At 39.2% G+C, this 20,094-nt stretch overlaps 1 protein-coding gene across 1 annotated transcript in view; it reads left to right on the forward strand.

Moving 5' to 3' along the window:
* The window catches only part of LOC128643823 (proton channel OTOP2), a 31,008-nt gene extending 11,585 nt beyond the window's left edge, over nucleotides 1–19,423 (forward strand). The window contains exons 5-7 of the mRNA XM_053696641.1: nucleotides 9,811–9,938; nucleotides 10,427–11,271; nucleotides 18,618–19,423. Of these exons, the coding sequence (XP_053552616.1) occupies nucleotides 9,811–9,938; nucleotides 10,427–11,271; nucleotides 18,618–18,788 (1,144 nt within the window). The 3' untranslated portion in view covers nucleotides 18,789–19,423. The remainder of the gene's footprint in view (nucleotides 1–9,810; nucleotides 9,939–10,426; nucleotides 11,272–18,617) is intronic.
* Nucleotides 19,424–20,094: the final 671 nt, after the last annotated feature.

A 20,094-nucleotide genomic window follows, 5' to 3' on the forward strand; every position in this document is an offset into this window, starting at 1 on the left:
TGCAGATACATATTAATCTCACCAGGTGAGCTCAGTGTGAGTGTGCAGATACATATTAATCTCACAAGGTGAGCTCAGTGTATGTGTGAGTGTGAGTGTGCAGATACATATTAATCTCACAAGGTGAGATCAGTGTGAGTGTGAGTGTGCAGATACATATTAATCTCACCAGGTGAGATCAGTGTGAGTGTACAGATACATATTAATCTCACCAGGTGAGCTCAGTGTGAGTGTGAGTGTGCAAATACATATTAATCTCACCAGGTGAGCTCAGTGTATGTGTGTGTGTGAGTGTGCAGATACATATTAATCTCACCAGGTAAGCTCAGTGTAAGTGTGAGTGTGCAGATAAATATTAATCTCACAAGGTGAGCTCAGTGTGAGTGTGAGTGTGCAGATACATATTAATCTCACCAGGTGAGCTCAGTGTGTGTGTGAGTGTGCAGATACATATTAATCTCACCAGGTAAACTCAGTGTGTGTGTGAGTGTGAGTGTGCAGATACATATTAATCTCACCAGGTGAGCTCAGTGTGTATGTGAGTGTGCAGATACATATTAATCTCACCAGGTGAGCTCAGTGTGAGTGTGAGTGTGCAGATACATATTAACCTCACCAGGTGAGCTCAGTGTGTAGATACATATTAATCTCACCAGGTGAGCTCAGTGTGTGTGTGAGTGTGCAGATACATATTAATCTCACCAGGTGAGCTCAGTGTGTGTGTGAGTGTGCAGATACATATTAATCTCACGAGGTGAGCTCAGTGTGAGTGTGAGTGTGCAGATACATATTAATCTCACCAGGTGAGCTCAGTGTGAGTGTGAGTGTGCAGATACATATTAATCTCACCAGGTGAGCTCAGTGTGTGTGTGAGTGTGCAGATACATATTAATCTCACAAGGTGAGCTCAGTGTGAGTGTGAGTGTGCAGATACATATTAATCTCACCAGGTGAGCTCAGTGTGAGTGTGCAGATACATATTAATCTCACCAGGTGAGCTCAGTGTGTATATGAGTGTGCAGATACATATTAATCTCACCAGGTGAGATCAGTGTGAGTGTGCAGATACATATTAATCTCACCAGGTGAGCTCAGTGTGAGTGTGAGTGTGCAGATACATATTAATCTCACAAGGTGAGCTCAGTGTATGTGTGAGTGTGAGTGTGCAGATACATATTAATCTCACAAGGTGAGATCAGTGTGAGTGTGAGTGTGCAGATACATATTAATCTCACCAGGTGAGATCAGTGTGAGTGTACAGATACATATTAATCTCACCAGGTGAGCTCAGTGTGAGTGTGAGTGTGCAAATACATATTAATCTCACCAGGTGAGCTCAGTGTATGTGTGTGTGTGAGTGTGCAGATACATATTAATCTCACCAGGTAAGCTCAGTGTAAGTGTGAGTGTGCAGATAAATATTAATCTCACAAGGTGAGCTCAGTGTGAGTGTGAGTGTGCAGATACATATTAATCTCACCAGGTGAGCTCAGTGTGTGTGTGAGTGTGCAGATACATATTAATCTCACCAGGTAAACTCAGTGTGTGTGTGAGTGTGAGTGTGCAGATACATATTAATCTCACCAGGTGAGCTCAGTGTGTATGTGAGTGTGCAGATACATATTAATCTCACCAGGTGAGCTCAGTGTGAGTGTGAGTGTGCAGATACATATTAACCTCACCAGGTGAGCTCAGTGTGTAGATACATATTAATCTCACAAGGTAAACTCAGTGTGTGTGTGAGTGTGCAGATACATATTAATCTCACCAGGTGAGCTCAGTGTGTGTGTGAGTGTGCAGATACATATTAATCTCACGAGGTGAGCTCAGTGTGAGTGTGAGTGTGCAGATACATATTAATCTCACCAGGTGAGCTCAGTGTGAGTGTGAGTGTGCAGATACATATTAATCTCACCAGGTGAGCTCAGTGTGTGTGTGAGTGTGCAGATACATATTAATCTCACAAGGTGAGCTCAGTGTGAGTGTGAGTGTGAGTGTGCAGATACATATTAATCTCACCAGGTGAGCTCAGTGTGAGTGTGCAGATACATATTAATCTCACCAGGTGAGCTCAGTGTGTGTGTGAGTGTGCAGATACATATTAATCTCACAAGGTAAGATCAGTGTGTGTGTGAGTGTGCAGATACATATTAATCTCACAAGGTGAGCTCAGTGTGAGTGTGAGTGTGCAGATACATATTAATCTCACAAGGTGAGCTCAGTGTGAGTGTGAGTGTTCATATACATATTAACCTCACAAGGTGAGCTCAGTGTGTGTGAGTGTGCAGATACATATTAATCTCACCAGGTGAGCTCAGTGTGTGTGTGAGTGTGCAGATACATATTAATCTCACAAGGTGAGCTCAGTGTGAGTGTGAGTGTGCAGATACATATTAATCTCACCAGGTGAGCTCAGTGTGTATGTGAGTGTGCAGATACATATTAATCTCACCAGGTAAGCTCAGTGTGTGTGTGTGAGTGTGCAGATACATATTAATCTCACAAGGTGAGCTCAGTGTGTGTGTGTGAGTGTGCAGATACATATTAATCTCACAAGGTGAGCTCAGTGTGAGTTTGAAGATACATATTAATCTCACAAGGTGAGCTCAGTGTGAGTGTGAGTGTGCATATACATATTAATCTCACCAGGTGAGCTCAGTGTGTATGTGAGTGTGCAGATACATATTAATCTCACAAGATGAGCTCAATGTGAGTGTGAGTGTGCAGATACATATTAATCTCACCAGGTGAGCTCAGTGTGTATGTGAGTGCGCAGATACATATTAATCTCACAAGGTGAGCTCAGTGTGAGTGTGCAGATACATATTAATCTCACCAGGTGAGATCAGTGTGAGTGTGCAGATACATATTAATCTCACAAGGTGAGCTCAGTGTGAGTGTGAGTGTGCAGATACATATTAATCTCACCAGGTGAGCTCAGTGTGAGTGTGCAGATACATATTAATCTCACCAGGTGAGCTCAGTGTGTGTGTGAGTGTGCAGATACATATTAATCTCACAAGGTAAGCTCAGTGTGTGTGTGAGTGTGCAGATACATATTAATCTCACAAGGTGAGCTCAGTGTGAGTGTAAGTGTGAGTGTGCAGATACATATTAATCTCACAAGGTGAGCTCAGTGTGAGTGTGAGTGTGCATATACATATTAACCTCACAAGGTGAGCTCAGTGTGTGTGAGTGTGCAGATACATATTAATCTCACCAGGTGAGCTCAGTGTGTGTGTGAGTGTGCAGATACATATTAATCTCACAAGGTGAGCTCAGTGTGAGTGTGAGTGTGCAGATACATATTAATCTCACCAGGTGAGCTCAGTGTGTATGTGAGTGTGCAGATACATATTAATCTCACCAGGTAAGCTCAGTGTGTGTGTGTGAGTGTGCAGATACATATTAATCTCACAAGGTGAGCTCAGTGTGTGTGTGTGAGTGTGCAGATACATATTAATCTCACAAGGTGAGCTCAGTGTGAGTTTGAAGATACATATTAATCTCACAAGGTGAGCTCAGTGTGAGTGTGAGTGTGCATATACATATTAATCTCACCAGGTGAGCTCAGTGTGTATGTGAGTGTGCAGATACATATTAATCTCACAAGATGAGCTCAGTGTGAGTGTGAGTGTGCAGATAAATATTAATCTCACCAGGTGAGCTCAGTGTGTATGTGAGTGCGCAGATACATATTAATCTCACAAGGTGAGCTCAGTGTGAGTGTGCAGATACATATTAATCTCACCAGGTGAGATCAGTGTGAGTGTGCAGATACATATTAATCTCACCAGGTGAGATCAGTGTGAGTGTGAGTGTGCAGATACATATTAATCTCACCAGGTGAGCTCAGTGTATGTGTGTGTGTGAGTGTGCAGATACATATTAATCTCACCAGGTAAGCTCAGTGTAAGTGTGAGTGTGCAGATACATATTAATCTCACCAGGTGAGCTCAGTGTGTGTGTGAGTGTGCAGATACATATTAATCTCACCAGGTAAACTCAGTGTGTGTGTGAGTGTGAGTGTGCAGATACATATTAATCTCACCAGGTGAGCTCAGTGTGTATGTGAGTGTGCAGATACATATTAATCTCACCAGGTGAGCTCAGTGTGAGTGTGAGTGTGCAGATACATATTAACCTCACCAGGTGAGCTCAGTGTGTGTGTGAGTGTGCAGATACATATTAATCTCACAAGGTAAGCTCAGTGTGTGTGTGAGTGTGCAGATACATATTAATCTCACCAGGTGAGCTCAGTGTATGTGTGTGTGTGAGTGTGCAGATACATATTAATCTCACCAGGTAAGCTCAGTGTAAGTGTGAGTGTGCAGATACATATTAATCTCACCAGGTGAGCTCAGTGTGTGTGTGAGTGTGCAGATACATATTAATCTCACCAGGTAAACTCAGTGTGTGTGTGAGTGTGAGTGTGCAGATACATATTAATCTCACCAGGTGAGCTCAGTGTGTATGTGAGTGTGCAGATACATATTAATCTCACCAGGTGAGCTCAGTGTGAGTGTGAGTGTGCAGATACATATTAACCTCACCAGGTGAGCTCAGTGTGTGTGTGAGTGTGCAGATACATATTAATCTCACAAGGTAAGCTCAGTGTGTGTGTGAGTGTGCAGATACATATTAATCTCACCAGGTGAGCTCAGTGTGTGTGTGAGTGTGCAGATACATATTAATCTCACGAGGTGAGCTCAGTGTGAGTGTGAGTGTGCAGATACATATTAATCTCACCAGGTGAGCTCAGTGTGAGTGTGCAGATACATATTAATCTCACCAGGTGAGCTCAGTGTGTGTGTGAGTGTGCAGATACATATTAATCTCACAAGGTGAGCTCAGTGTGAGTGTGAGTGTGCAGATACATTTTAATCTCACCAGGTGAGCTCAGTGTGAGTGTGCAGATACATATTAATCTCACCAGGTGAGCTCAGTGTGTGTGTGAGTGTGCAGATACATATTAATCTCACCAGGTAAACTCAGTGTGTGTGTGAGTGTGAGTGTGCAGATACATATTAGTCTCACAAGGGGAGCTCAGTGTGAGTGTGAATGTGAGTGTGAGTGTGCGTGTGTGTGTGAGTGTGCAGATACATATTAATCTCACAAGGGGAGCTCAGTGTGAGTGTGCAGATACATATTAATCTCACAAGGTGAGCTCAGTGTGAGTGTGAGTGTGCAGATACATATTAATCTCACAAGGTGAGCTCAGTGTGAGTGTGAGTGTGCAGATACATATTAATCTCACAAGGTGAGCTCAGTGTGAGTGTGCAGATACATATTAATCTCACAAGGTGAGTTCAGTGTGAGTGTGAAGATACAAATTAATCTCACCAGGTGAGCTCAGTGTGTATGTGAGTGTGCAGATACATATTAATCTCACAAGGTGAGCTCAGTGTGAGTGTGAGTGTGCAGATACATATTAATCTCACAAGGTGAGTTCAGTGTGAGTGTGAGTGTGCAGATACATATTAATCTCACAAGGTGAGCTCAGTGTGAGTGTGAGTGTGCAGATACATATTAATCTCACAAGGTGAGCTCAGTGTGAGTGTGAGTGTGTAGATACATATTAATCTCACAAGGTGAGCTCAGTGTGAGTGTGAGTGTTCAGATACATATTAATCTCACAAGGTGAGCTCAGTGTGTGTGTGAGTGTGCAGATACATATTAATCTCACAAGGTGAGCTCAGTGTGAGTGTGAGTGTGCAGATACATATTAATCTCACAAGGTGAGCTGAGTGTGAGTGTGAGTGTGCAGATACATATTAATCTCACAAGGTGAGCTCAGTGTGAGTGTGAGTATGCAGATAAATATTAATCTCACAAGGTGAGCTCAGTGTGAGTGTGAGTGTGCAGATACATATTAGTCTCACAAGGGGAGCTCAGTGTGAGTGTGCAGATTTATATTAATCTCACCAGGTGAGCTCAGTGTGAGTGTGAGTGTGCAGATACATATTAATCTCACAAGGTGAGCTCAGTGTGAGTGTGAGTGTGAGTGTGCATTTACTTTGTGACCCAGCCTCTATTAGAAACTTAGAAATATCCTTTTTTTAACAATCAAAAACCCATAGCTGTGCTAAGGGGCAGGTACAGATGTTGTAATGTTGCAGCAAGTGTTTTCAGTAAGATATTAGTTTCACAGTTTTATTCAATCTAAAACCAATGTCTTAAAGGGACATTAAACCCATCATCTTTCTTTCATGATTCAGGTAGAACAAACTATTTTAAACAACTTTCCAATGTACTTCTATTTTCAAATTTTCTTCATTTACTTGTTATCCTTTGTAGAAAAGCAGGACGGTAAGTTCAGGAGTGTGCACGTGCACAGCACTAAATGGTAGCTGTTTTGCAACAATGTTATACATTAGCAAGAGCACTAAATGGCCCCACTATATTTGTGCATGTTACCTATCTAGATATTTCTTAAAGGAGCAGCAAATACAGTAGATTTGCATAATCGGCAAATGCATGATAAGAAGACAACGCAATGGCACTTAGGGGCCGATTTATGAAATGTCTGGCTGTAGCAGATCATGTCCGCCTGACATAGCTAAATGCCGACAGCATACGCTGTCGGCATTTCTCATTGCACAAGCATTTCTTGTGAAATGCTTGTGCAATTCCGCCCCCTGCACATTTGCGGCCAATCTGATCGGGATGATTGCTGTCCGCCACCTCAGAGGCGGACCTGAAACACCGGGGGTAGATTGCAGCATGCGCTGCTTGATAAATCTACCCCTATGTCTGAACTACAAGTGAGTAGTAAAAAAATTTCTGACAAATTTTAAAGTTGTCTTTTTCCACTCCTCCTGTATCATGTGATAGCCATCAGCCAATCATAAACGCATATACGTATATTCTATTAATTCTTGCACATGCTTAGTAGGAGCTGGTGACTAAAAAAGTGTAAATCTAAAAAGACTGTGCACATTTTTTTTAATGGAAGTAAATTGGAAAGTTGTCTAAAGGGACAGTCTAGGCCAAAATAAACTTTCATGATTCAGATAGAGCATGTAATTTTAAACAATTTTCCAATTTACTTTTATCACCAATTTTGCTTTGTTCTCTTGGTGTTCTTAGTTGAAAGCTTAACCTAGGAGGTTCATATGCTAATTGCTTAGACCTTGAAGCCCACCTCTTTCAGATTGCATTTTAATAGTTTTTCACCACTAGAGGGTGTTAGTTCACGTATTTCATATAGATAACACTGTGCTCGTGCACGAGAAGTTATCTGGGAGCAGGCACTGATTGGCTAGTCTGCAAGTCTGTCAAAAGAACTGAAAAAAGGGGCAGTTTGCAGAGGCTTAGATACAAGATAATCACAGAGTTTAAAAGTATATTATTATAAATGTGTTAGTTATGCAAAACTGGGAAATGGGTAATAAAGGGATTATCTATCTTTTAAAACAATAAAAAATCCGGTGTAGACTGTCCCTTTAAAATTGCTGCTCTATCTGAATCATGAAAGAAAAAGTTTGGTTTTCATGTCCCTTTAAATAAATGTATACCAGGGCTGTAATAGAGCCTGAAATTGTTATGCTGGCATAGACATGCATGGGTAGGGCATTATGTGCTGACCTGTAAGGGTCACATGCTGTTGAGGGGCTGCCAAGTGTAAAAACTAAGGCATTCATAACAAGTGAAGCACAAAAATATTAGCGTTATTGTGAGTTTACATTGCTTGAGCAATCCATACTTCATCCATTTTTACTCTCATATTGCCAAAGTTATTTGTTATCGTTCAAGCAATAGTTTAATGCGCACAAACAAGAGTTGCTACCTCAGCCATGTTTTATGGACAGTTATGAGTTACACATGTGCTGGGTGTGCAGGGAGGAACATGCTTTGGGGCTCTGGACAGCATATGAATAATGTTGCTGGACAATTCCTCTTTGCAGCATGCGTAGCTCAAAACTGCCCAGGAAAATACAGCTAGCAGTTAGCAACCTTAGCACTAACATCTGCATATCAAATAGTCCTGCTGTGTCACATCCCTCACATAATAGACCTCTATGGGGGCACACATTCAGATTCATTCTATGGAATGCAGCCAGTATAGTTTATCTTGTATATCAGGTATAAATGTATGATTACCAATCAGCGGCTAGATCCCAGCTGCTGAGTCTATTTAGGTATGCTTTTGAACAAAGGATTCCAAGAGAACAAAGCAAATTAGACAGTAGAAGCAGATTGGAACATTGTTTCTGATATGATGTTGCCACTGTCTGACCACGTTGCTTCTATTAAAAGTGCTATGTTATTTTTCTAAATAGAATATAAACACCTACAGGCCTGGACTTTCCAAATCTTCCCTAGTGCCTTTCTATGAAGTTTACTGCATTAGCTACTCCTGTCAATAATAATTAGTTATAGTTGCTAGTTGACATTCTGGGCATGATATTCAAAACCTCACCGGCATGGAGCGAAATCACACAAAAACGTTTGGTATTTTTTAAGATCTTGTATTGTAATGTTGCAGTCTCTGTTTCACATAAAGAAGACTATTTAGCAAAAAAAACATTTCTCAAGAGGAAATTTGTGTCTCTAATTTTTTTCTAGGTTCCTCGCCGTACTGACAAGGGATGGGCGAATGTTTTGCAACATTCGAAAAATGAAACAAATTTTAACACATTCTTTTGTTCATTTTTGAATTTCAAATGTTTGTACAACATTTGTTTAACAGAATAGTATTTCTAATGCTATCTTTAAATATGATATTCGATTTTTTTCTAATTAGAATATTGTATGATTTGAATAGCAAAATTTGTAATAGTATTTCTACTGCTCTCTTTAAATGTAATATTCGAATTTTGCAATATTCAAAATAGAAAAATTCAAATCTATATATATGTATCTATTATGTATCAATTTACTAAACTCCCTACCACATGAACTATTAAACTTTTGATTGTATTTGTTAAATCGAATGTTACATTCAAAATTTCAAATGTGGATATTCGATCTAATTATGAACATTCACAAACAAAAGTAACATTTGAATACGGAATTTTAATGGAATTTTGTTCTTATCAACATTCGATTGTCCAAAACGAATGTCCACAGGACTATTCGTTCTCCAAAGCAAATTGCACTTTCACCACATTCGCCCATCCCTAGTACCGATGAGACTTCTTAGGCCATTTCTCCTGAGCGGCAAGGTTTTAAATATCAGGCACTACGACTTAAAGGGACAGTCAACACCAGAATTTTTGTTGTTTTAAAAGATAGATAATCCCTTAATTACCAATTCCCCAGTTTTGCATAACCAACAGTTATAATTATACAAGTTTTACCTCTGTAATTACCTTGTATCTAAGCCTTAGCAGACTGCCCCCTCATTTCAGTGCTTTTGACAGACTTGCATTTTAGCCAATCAGAGCAGTCTCCATGGTAAAGTCACGTGCAAGAGCTCAATGTTATCTATATGAAACACGTGAACTAATGCCCTCTTGTGGTGAAAAACTATCAAAATGCATTTAGATTAGAGGCGGCCTTCAATTAGCATATGAACCTCCTAGGTTTAGCTTTCGACTAAGAATACCAAGAGAACAAAGCAAAATTGGTGATAAAATTAAATTGGAAAGTTGTTTAAAATTACATGCCCTATTTGAAACATGAAAGTTTTTTTTGGACTTGACTTTCCCTTTGACCACTTCTGCTTTTGAAAACGTCAGTAAAACTTTATCATATGTGAATCGTCAAGTGTTTCCCACTTTACTGTTTTTATTAACTAACTAGGAAGTTTCTTTGAAGACTGGCAACTGCTTACTAATGGTTGTGGTTATATCCCATATCCCACAGATGTGGTCTTATGCTGACCCTCAGCACTAACCTGGCTATTTGGATGGCTGCTGTGACAGAGGAGTCCAACCACCAGACACATTTATTAAACGAAGACCACATTAGCAACAAAAGTCAGCAAGCGAGAGGTAAGAAGAGGCACCAATGAGCTGTCATTTGTACATTATAATTGAGTCAAGAAAAAGCAAGGATTCCCCATACACATAGCACTGGGAGAAGGAAATAACATTGCTGCCATAGTATGAAAAATATTTATTAAATTGAGAAAAAATGACCAAGAAACAATTTCTAAACTAATAGTCACTTTCATCTAGAGTTGTTAGTTAATTTTGGATGGTGGATAATGTATTCATAATAATAATAATAATAAAACTATACTCAACAAAGATCAACAGCTCTTTCCTTTTTAACCTTTAGTTCCATCACAATGGACTTCTAACTCCACTTGTGATATATAGTAACAGGGGTACGTAGTCAGATGGTTAAAACAAAGGGAATGCCACAGCATATACAAAAGATGTATGACATAAATTATTGGGAGGGGAGACTAAATGTCAAAGGTCTCTGTTTTTATGAAAGTTCTTGTCACAAGATGTGTTCTCTGTTTCCATTCCAGCTGGTGGCTCCGATGGCTGTAAATGTACCACTGACTTGTGTAAAATCATGGAGACTGGCTATTACTACCTGTACCCCTTTAATATTGAGTACAGTCTTTTTGCCACAACAATGGCCTATGTGATGTGGAAGAATGTGGGGCGTATAATAAATCAGCACTCCCACCACACACACCATACCTTTAAAGTACGCAGTCTGTTTGTTGGAATAGTCTTCGGGATTGGAGTGCTCCTGGCTGGACTTGGTGTCTTTATTGTCTATGAAGTTGAAATGAATGCAAAAACAGGTTTTCCAAAAGCTCTCAATATGTTCTACATATTTAATATTGTGGCTCTCAGTCTCATGTCCTTGTGCTCTATAGCTGGTTCCATCATCTATAGATTTGACAAGAGGGACATGGATAACCATAAGAACCCCACTCGCACTCTGGATGTTGGTTTACTAGTTGGTGCTGCATTGGGTCAGTACTTCATCTCTTTTTATTCTATAGTAGCCGTAGTGGCCAAAACACCTAGTGATTTGCACAATGCTTTAAACTTGGTTTACTCGCTACTTATGCTTGTGCAGCACACAGTCCAAAACATTTTCATCATTGAGGGTTTGCACCGGCAACCTCTACATGATGGTCCTTCAATGAGACATGAGAAAGATTTGTACAACAATGTTTTCATTAATCATGATGCTGCCACATCCCATATCAACCATTCTGGAACTGACCAGGTGATGGAAATAGACTCAAACCATCAGGGAATTCCAGCCCATATAATTTCAAGTGATTCAGGTGCTAACTGGAAGAGGAGTAGCCTAAGAGAGATCTCACAGTTCCTGCTTTTCTCAAACATAATAGTAAGTAGAACATTTTGCAAGCAGAATGGAGGTCACACACTCAGTGTCTCTTGTGGTTCCACTATGTGGGTTTCTCAAACTACCATAATTACATGCTGAGTATATTAGTTCTATACAAGATATATATATATATATAAATAAAAGCTCAACGTTCCTGGCACTTCTGAAGAGAGCACACATCCAAACGAAAGGAATAAAAGTATACAAAATGTATTCAATCCACTGGTTAAAAACATGCAGGTATCCAACACATAGATACATCTGTGTATAAGAACAAGACTGTAGTGGGGTAACCAAGCCCCTCATTATCAGACGCGTTTCATGCTATATATATAGTGATCCAGCATCAAATTCAAGACAGTAAACTATTAGTTGTATACAAGATATATCTATCTATTTTGTTTTACGGTATCAAATTCAAGATAGTAAACCCTATTGTAATTTGAGTAGGAAGGAAGTATGGGGTGAGAGTATTGTCTATTATTTTATGTACACACCTTTCCTCTTTATTTGTCTGTACTTACCAAAATCCATTGAAACCAAGTCAAAAATACTAAGCCATATTTTACAACAAAAGATAAAGCAATAACAACTATTTAGATAGGACCATAGATGGGATGAAGGTGTCTCTTTTTCTAATGCCACTTATTTCTTATTGTGGATTCTTGTGACAGTCTGTTACATATTTTGGCAGTATCACTATCATAGTGGCTTTGTTTTTTTTTTTCCAAGAAGGGTACATAGTTTTTCTTGTTTAGACATCTGTGGGAAATCTATCATTTGTGCAAGTCACTTCTCTGTGTCTCTGCTGTGACACACTACACACACATTGTGACTGATATCTGATATCAAAGGGATATGAGCTTAGCATTTAAAAAAGTTTCTAATGTACTTATATTATGACATTTGCTTCATTCCAATGAAACTCCCCGTTGAAGAGATACCTAGGTAGACATCTGGAGCACTACATGTCTAGTGTTCTTGCAAATTGATAACATTATTGTAAAACTGCTACCATATAGAGCTCCATAAATGGGCCGGCTCCTAAGTATATGTCCCTGCTTTTCAACAAAAGAAACCAAGAGAACAAAGAAAAATTGATAATAGAAGTATTTTAGAAAGTTGTTTAAAATGGCTGCTCTGTCTGAATCATACAATATTTTTGGGGGGTTTCATTTCTATTTAATAAACACGTCTGTGCTTTGGGTTGGTGACATTAGTGAGGTACACAGTTAGTTTGTACCTTTTTGCCAAAGACTTACAACGCTCTAGCTTGCTCTGCTGCTCGTGCTGACCCACCCTATGGTCTTTTTTATGTCCTATGTCTTCCCATCAATTCCATTCTGCAGCAATGTTATGTAGAGGCCAGAAAACATGCAGATACATTTTGTGAAGATCTTCTCACTTAAGCTAGTGAAGACTCACAGGGTAAAGATGTGATCTGTGGTTCTAAGACTCACAGGGTAAAGATGTGGTCCTGTATCTAAGCCCCTACAGACTGCCCCTTATCTCAGTGCATCTTGCAATTGAAATGCAATCTTGCATTTTAGCCAATCAGTGCTGGTTCTTGTATAACTATTATCATTTTCAACATGATTGAGCACAATATTGTCTATATGGCACACATGAACTAGCACTGTCTGCCTGTTTTGCAAGATTTAAAATGCTAATAAAAAGCCCCCCCCCCCTCAATACCCTACCCCCCCTCCCAGATCCCTTACCGTTAATGGATCCCACATAGGATCCCGCTCATTGCCCCTCCTCCCACCTTCCCACTCAATTACTTACTTATTTTTTTTTCCATTCCCTGTAGCATGGCGTAGCGGTCCCACCCACTCCTGCCCTCCTCCCGCCCCTACAGCAATGGACCACCCACCCGCCTCCCTCCTTACCCTCCTACCCACTAACAATCGGCACCACCGCTATCCGATGCAGAAAGGGCCACAGAGAGGGCCACATCAGTAACTCTGCAAATCTATTTCTGCAGTGCCCCACTCGTGGCAGAGAGAAGCCCAGGACTGCAGTGACGTACAGGGTTCTTAAGGGCATAACGACCAGCGTCGTACAGGGCATAACGACCAGCATCGTATACATATTTGGGGGGGGGGCTAGATTACAAGTGGATCTCAATTTATCTCTCCTTTTTGCGTTAACCTTGCTAGATGGCTTTTTGTGCGCATCGGGTAGTGAGCATATTACAACTTGAAAGTAATACGTTTCTGCATGAGCGCTAACTCGACGCACACAAAACCCTGAACTTCGAATATCATGACCGTGTTAATGTAATCCTCCATAGACTTCAATGAAGTGCAAAAAGTGGGGAGGGAAACCTAACACCCTTACTCGCGCGCAAACCGGTGAAATATATATATATATATATATATATATATACCTACATATCTATATGATTATTTATAATATAGGTTTATACAAATATACTGTATATAGGAATATCTATTTAAAAATACTTAGAACATATTCCCTTTTGTGCAGAACATTGGAATGTGAAATATTTACAGTAAATACACAGTTAAACACTTTATTAAATATGAATATTGTGTAAATATGCTTTTTCATGTTTTCAGCAACTTGACTGCAAAGGGCTCCAATACTCTTATATGTATATAATGTCTATATATATATATATATATATATATATATATATATATATATGTGTCTGTAAATACATATATACAAATGTATATACATATGTTCACATATATACATATATATATACATACATACATATTTAGACATGTATATGCATATATCTTAAAGGGTCACTGCACCCAATTTTTTTTTCTTTCGTGATTCAGATAGAGCATGCAATTTTAAGCAACTTTCTACTTTACTCCTATTATCAAATTTTCTTCATTCTCTTGGAATGTTTATTTGAAAAGCAAGAATGTAAGTTTAGATGCCGGCCCATTTTTGGTGAACAATTTGGGTTGTCCTTGATGATTGGATAGCACCAATAAACAAGTGCTGTGAGTCAAAAATGTGCTGGCTCCTTAGCTTAGATGCCTTATTTTTCAAATAAAGATAGCAAGAGAACGAAGAAAGTTGCTTAAAGGGACACTCAATAAAATTAAACTTTCATTATTCAGATAGAGCATGCCATTTTGAACAACTTTCCAATTTACTTCCATTAACAAAATGTGCACAGTCTTTTTATATTTAAACATTTTGAGTCACCAGCTCCTACTGAGCATGTGCAAGAATAAGTGTGTATGCATTTTTGAATGGCTGATGGCTGTCACATGGTACGTGTATGCATTTGTGATTGGCTGATGGCTGTCACATGGTACAGTGGTAGTGGAAAAAGACATAACTTAAAATTGTCAGAAAAAAAATCTACTACTCATTTGAAGTTCAGACTAAGTGCTATTACATTGTCTTGTTATCTTGCATTTGTTGATTATGCAAATCTACGTTGTTGCATGCTCTATCTGAATCACAAAATAATTTTTTTTTGGTTTCACTGTCCCTTTAATGTTAAAGCCTTTTGCAGCCTTTTTTCCCTTACACCTGAGACCTCATATCTTTGAGCCCTTATAATTGTTTTATGCAAAAAAATTTTTAAATAATTTACTGTTATTTTGAATATAACTGTAGTTTTAAATGTAGCAGTTAACTAGAACTCTGAAGTTGCGCTATCACGACACACGTTAAATTCAATTGCGCTCACATGAACGCGCTTACTTTCAACTAGTAACTAGCCAATAGCACACACATATGTATTTCTACAGCTCTCACTCTGCTGCTAGCTGCTAATATCAGGTATCAAGCGTCAGAAAATTCCCTGTCCACAAGTTACTGTCCTGGATTGGGATATCAGAACTGGCTTTTGAAGTCCTTTTTTTTTTTTTTTAACAATCTCCAGAAGGAATTATAGACTCTTGAATTTGGGAAAGCTTTGTTTTTAGGTGGTGTATTTTCTTGTGTTTCCTTTACTTTGCTGTTATATAGCAAACCATGGGGCTGATTTATCATACACTGTTGGCATTTAACATTGCACAAGCAGTTCTGGTGAACTGCTCGCGCAATGCCGCCCCCTGCAGATGTGCGGCCAATCGGACACTAGCAGGGGGTGTCAATCAACCCGATCGGGCAGATTGATGTCCGCAGCCTCAGAGGCTGTGGACCAGTTAAGGAGCCGCGGTCTTAAAACCGCTGCTTCTTAACTGCTGTTTCGGAAACAGGGTCATCAGGGGCCATTCACCCCTTGATAAATCCGCCCCATGTCTTCTCTTTTCCTTTGTTTAAAGGGACACTGTACCCAAATTTTTTCTTTTGTGATTCAGATAGAGCATGCAATTTTAAGCAACTTTCTAATTTACTCCTTTTATCAATTTTTCTTCATTCTCTTGGTATGTTTATTTGAAAAGCAAGAATGTAAGTTTAGATGCCAGCCCATTTTTGGTGAACAACCTGGGTTGTCCTTGCTGATTGGACAGCACTAATAAACCAGTGCTGTCCATGGTTCTGAACCCAAACATTTGCTGGCTCCTTAGCTTAGATGCCTTCTTTTTCAAATAAAGATAGCAAGAGAAGGAAGAATAATTGATAATAGAAGTAAATTAGAAAGTTGCTTAAAAGTGCATGCTCCATCTGAATCATGAAATAAAAAAATTGGGTTCAGTGTCCCTTTAACCCCTTAATGACCACAGTACTTTTCCATTTTCTGTCTGTTTGGGACCAAGGCTATTTTTACATTTTTGTGGTGTTTGTGTTTAGCTGTAATTTTCCTCTTACTCATTTACTGTACCCCCACATATTATATACCATTTTTCTCGCCATTAAATGGACTTTCAAAATCTACCATTGTTTTCATCATATCTTATAATTTGCTATAAAAAAAAATACAAAATATGATGAAAAAATGGAAAAAAACACACTTTTTCTAACTTTAACCCCCAAAATATGTTACACATCTACAACCACCAAAAAACACCCATGCTAAATAGTTTCTAAATTTTGTCCTGAGTTTAGAAATATCCAATGTTTTTATGTTCTTTTCCAAACCACTTTTTTTCAAAATTAGTGTTAGTTACATTGGGACACTGATATCTGTCTGGAATCCCTGAATATCCATTGACATGTATATATATTTATTTAGAAGACATCCCAAAGTATTGATCTAGACCCATTTTGGCATATTTCATGCCACCATTTCACCGCCAAATGCGATCAAATAAAAAAAATTGTTCACTTTTTCACAAATTTTTTCACAAACTTTAGGTTTCTCACTGAAATTATTTACAAACAACTTATGCAATTATTGCACAAATGGTTTTAAATGCTTCTCTGGGGTCCCCTTTCTTTAGAAATAGCAGACATGTATGGCTTTGGCGTTGCTTTTTGGTAATTAGAAGGCTGCTAAATGCCACTGCGCACCACATGTGTATTATGCCCAGCAGAGAATGGGTTAATTAGGGAGTATGTAGGGAGCTTCTAGGGTTAATTTTAGCTGTAGTATAGTGTAGTAGACCACCCCAAGTATTGATCATTTTGGTATATTTCATGATACCATTTCACCGCCAAATGCGATCAAATAAAAAAAAACGTTACATTTTTCACAATTTTAGGTTTCTCACTGAAATTATTTACAAACAGCTTGTGCAATTATGGCACAAATGGTTGTAAATGCTTCTCTGGGACCCCCTTTCTTTAGAAATAGCAGACATGTATGGCTTTGGCGTTGCTTTTTGGTAATTAGAAGGCCGCTAAATGCTGCTGCGCACCACACGTGTATTATGCCCAGCAGTGAAGGGGTTAATTAGGTAGTTTGTAGGGAGTTTGCAGGGTTAATTTTAGCTTTAGTGTAGAGATCAGCCTCCCATCTGACACATCACACCCCCTGATCCCTCCCAAACAGCTCCCTTCCGTCCCCCACCCCACAATTGTCTGCCAGTACCCAGTTTGCATAAAAAAAGTGTTTTATTATTTTATTTTTATTTTTTTCTGTAGTGTAGCTTCCCCCCCACAGACTAACATCCCACCAGCCATACCGATCTAGCTAAATTAAAGATAATATCCCCCTTTTTCCCCACTTCAAATTCAAATATTTCTGTAGTGCAGCGGTTCCCACCCGCTCCCTCCCCGTGCACGCGCCCGCCACCGCCTCCCCGTGCACGTGCGCGCGTCCGTGCGTGCCCCCGGGCATCCCCGCCCCCGATCCCGCCCACCTCCGCATCATCCAGGGCCATCGATGGCCGCCACACGCCTCCCACACCGGCGCTCCCACCCACCAACGAACTTAGCCGTTAATGTCCGGTGCAGAGAGGGCCACAGAGTGGCTCTCTCTACATCGGATGGCTAAAAATGGTTATTGCAGGATGCCTCAATATCGAGGCATCACTGCAATAACCGGAAAGCAGCTGGAAGCGAGCAGGATCGCTTCCAGCTGCTTTCCCCACCGAGGACGTGCAGGGTACGTCCTCAGGCGTTAACTGCCTTTTTTTTGAGGACGTACCCTGCACGTCCTCGGTCGTTAAGGGGTTAAGGTTTGACAGTTTTCTGTTGTGCTGCTATAGAATAACACATCAGCCAGATTTAAATATTTTTAAAACCCTTGTTAATGCAATTGTTTTTAATAGCCAAACTCCACCCACTGTTTGCCTTATTTGGAGGAACCAATCTGGGCTTTACTCTGCAGACAACAAGGCTAACCACAGTCATTATGTTAGTATAAATTGCATTGTTTTGCAATTGTTATCACTTACAGCCATTTAGGGACAGATATGAAGCAGTGTTAGCCATGATAAGTCAGCAGAGTGCAGTTAGACAAATCCTCGATTCTCAGAGCTAAATTACATGAAAAGGGGGCAAAACAAATCATGGAAATATATTGCAAAGTTGTTTCGTTACACAACATTTTATATAAAAATCTCAAGGTGCTTACTGTCACTATAATGCTCTTTATCGGACCATTCATTTTTTTGTACCATTTCCTTTCTTCTTAGAGTGACCAATCAATTAGGTGTGCTAATTTATGCAATATAGAAGGGTTGGGTACACTGGGACATATTTAAGTATGCTGCCTCTTGGATAGTTGAAATCATAAATAGTAAATAACGGGAAAAGCATGAACAATAAATAAAGTATAAAACATTGTTCTTTCATTATTGTTTATAAATATTTTTTGGTAGATCTAATTCTGAGCTTAAAGGGGCCAACAGCATAACAACCTTTTTCATCCAAGTAAACAAATTAAAAAAAAAAAACCTCAACCTTAATTTGCATGATATAATTTAACTTCTTTCCCTTTTATCTATTATTTAATATTTTCAGTACTCCACACCTTCTTCTCTTTAACATTTTTTTCACTGCTTTTCTGTCTCCAGTTCTGGATCATGCCAGCATTTGGTGCCCGTCCAGAGTTCGATAACCCCTTGGGGGTAAATTTCTATGGTCCAACCATATGGACAGCCATCGTCAACATAGGCCTCCCGTTTGGGATCTTCTACAGGATGCACGCGGTCGCCAGCCTTGTGGAGGTCTATCTTATGTCCTAACACAGTAACATTATAATGGCAGCAAAATAAATAATAAAACATAAGTATAAGGTGAGATTATATCAATGAGACATTGTACAAAATGGGTATAGATACATTTAGGGCATTAAATACTAATCTCAAGAAAAAGTTGAACAAAGCAATTCAAAATGGACCAAAAGCAAAGTGTACCTCATTTTCACAGCTTTCAAATTTTACATTTCATTCTTGAGAAAGATAAAGGGGCTGGAGATAATCTTGGATGCTGTGTCACCATAAACACCTGTGCAAGACGAGAACTCACTTTATCATGTGTTTAATAGTGGGATTCATAAACATCTATCACATTCAAGATCAATAAAAAATGACACACACAAGAATTAGAGTAAGCATTATTTGTATTACTTTTTTATCTGTTATATTTGTAATATGATTGTGATTCAATGTTCAGTTCTCACATTTTCCTGCAATGTTCTGCCTTCTCTGTGCGAAACTACTTGAGTCTTAAAGCCGCACCGCGTGTTTGCAGCTCTGTGGGTGAGCTTGATGCATGAATTGAAGCATTTGATGATGCGCATATGACATAACTGCCGTGCAATATTGTAACATGCGTTGCAACATGGAGGCTATCTGTTTGATCTATAAGAGAGGGTTTAGCAAATACAGATATTCAGTTCCAGACCACAGCAATAAAGAGAATATCACAATAAAGTGAGTCACACTATTCTTTTGTTTCCCAGTGCATATAAAAGTTATGTTTACACTGTACTGTAGTCTATTAGGTGTGCAATAGTATTATGTCTAAAAAACATAAATGTACATACCTTAATTAAAAATACTTTATTGCTAAAAAAAATGCTGTCCATCATCTGAGCCTTCAGTGAGTCATGTCCGCCGCACATCGATAAATGCTGACAGCATATGCTGTCAGCTTTTATCATTGCACAAGCTAGCAGTTCTGTACTGCTTGTGCAATGCCGCCCCCTGCAGATTCGCGGCCAATCGACCGCTAGCAGGGGGTGTCAATCAGCCCGATTGTATAGGATCGGGCGGATTGAAGACAGCAGCCTCAGAGGCAGCGGACAAGTTATGTAGCCACTACTGTTTTCGGCCCCATAAGCTCTATGCTGGTGGATATGTGTGTGTGTGTGTGTATATATATATATATATATATATATATATATATATATATATATATATATATATATATATATATATATATATATGTGTGTGTGTGTGTGTGTGTGTATACAGGTATACAGTATATGTGTATATATGTGTATACTTGTGTATTTATGTGTTTATGTGTATATATGTGTGTGTGTGT

The sequence above is a fragment of the Bombina bombina genome, chromosome 1, assembly GCF_027579735.1.
Source record: "Bombina bombina isolate aBomBom1 chromosome 1, aBomBom1.pri, whole genome shotgun sequence".
Taxonomy (NCBI): Eukaryota; Metazoa; Chordata; class Amphibia; order Anura; family Bombinatoridae; genus Bombina; species Bombina bombina.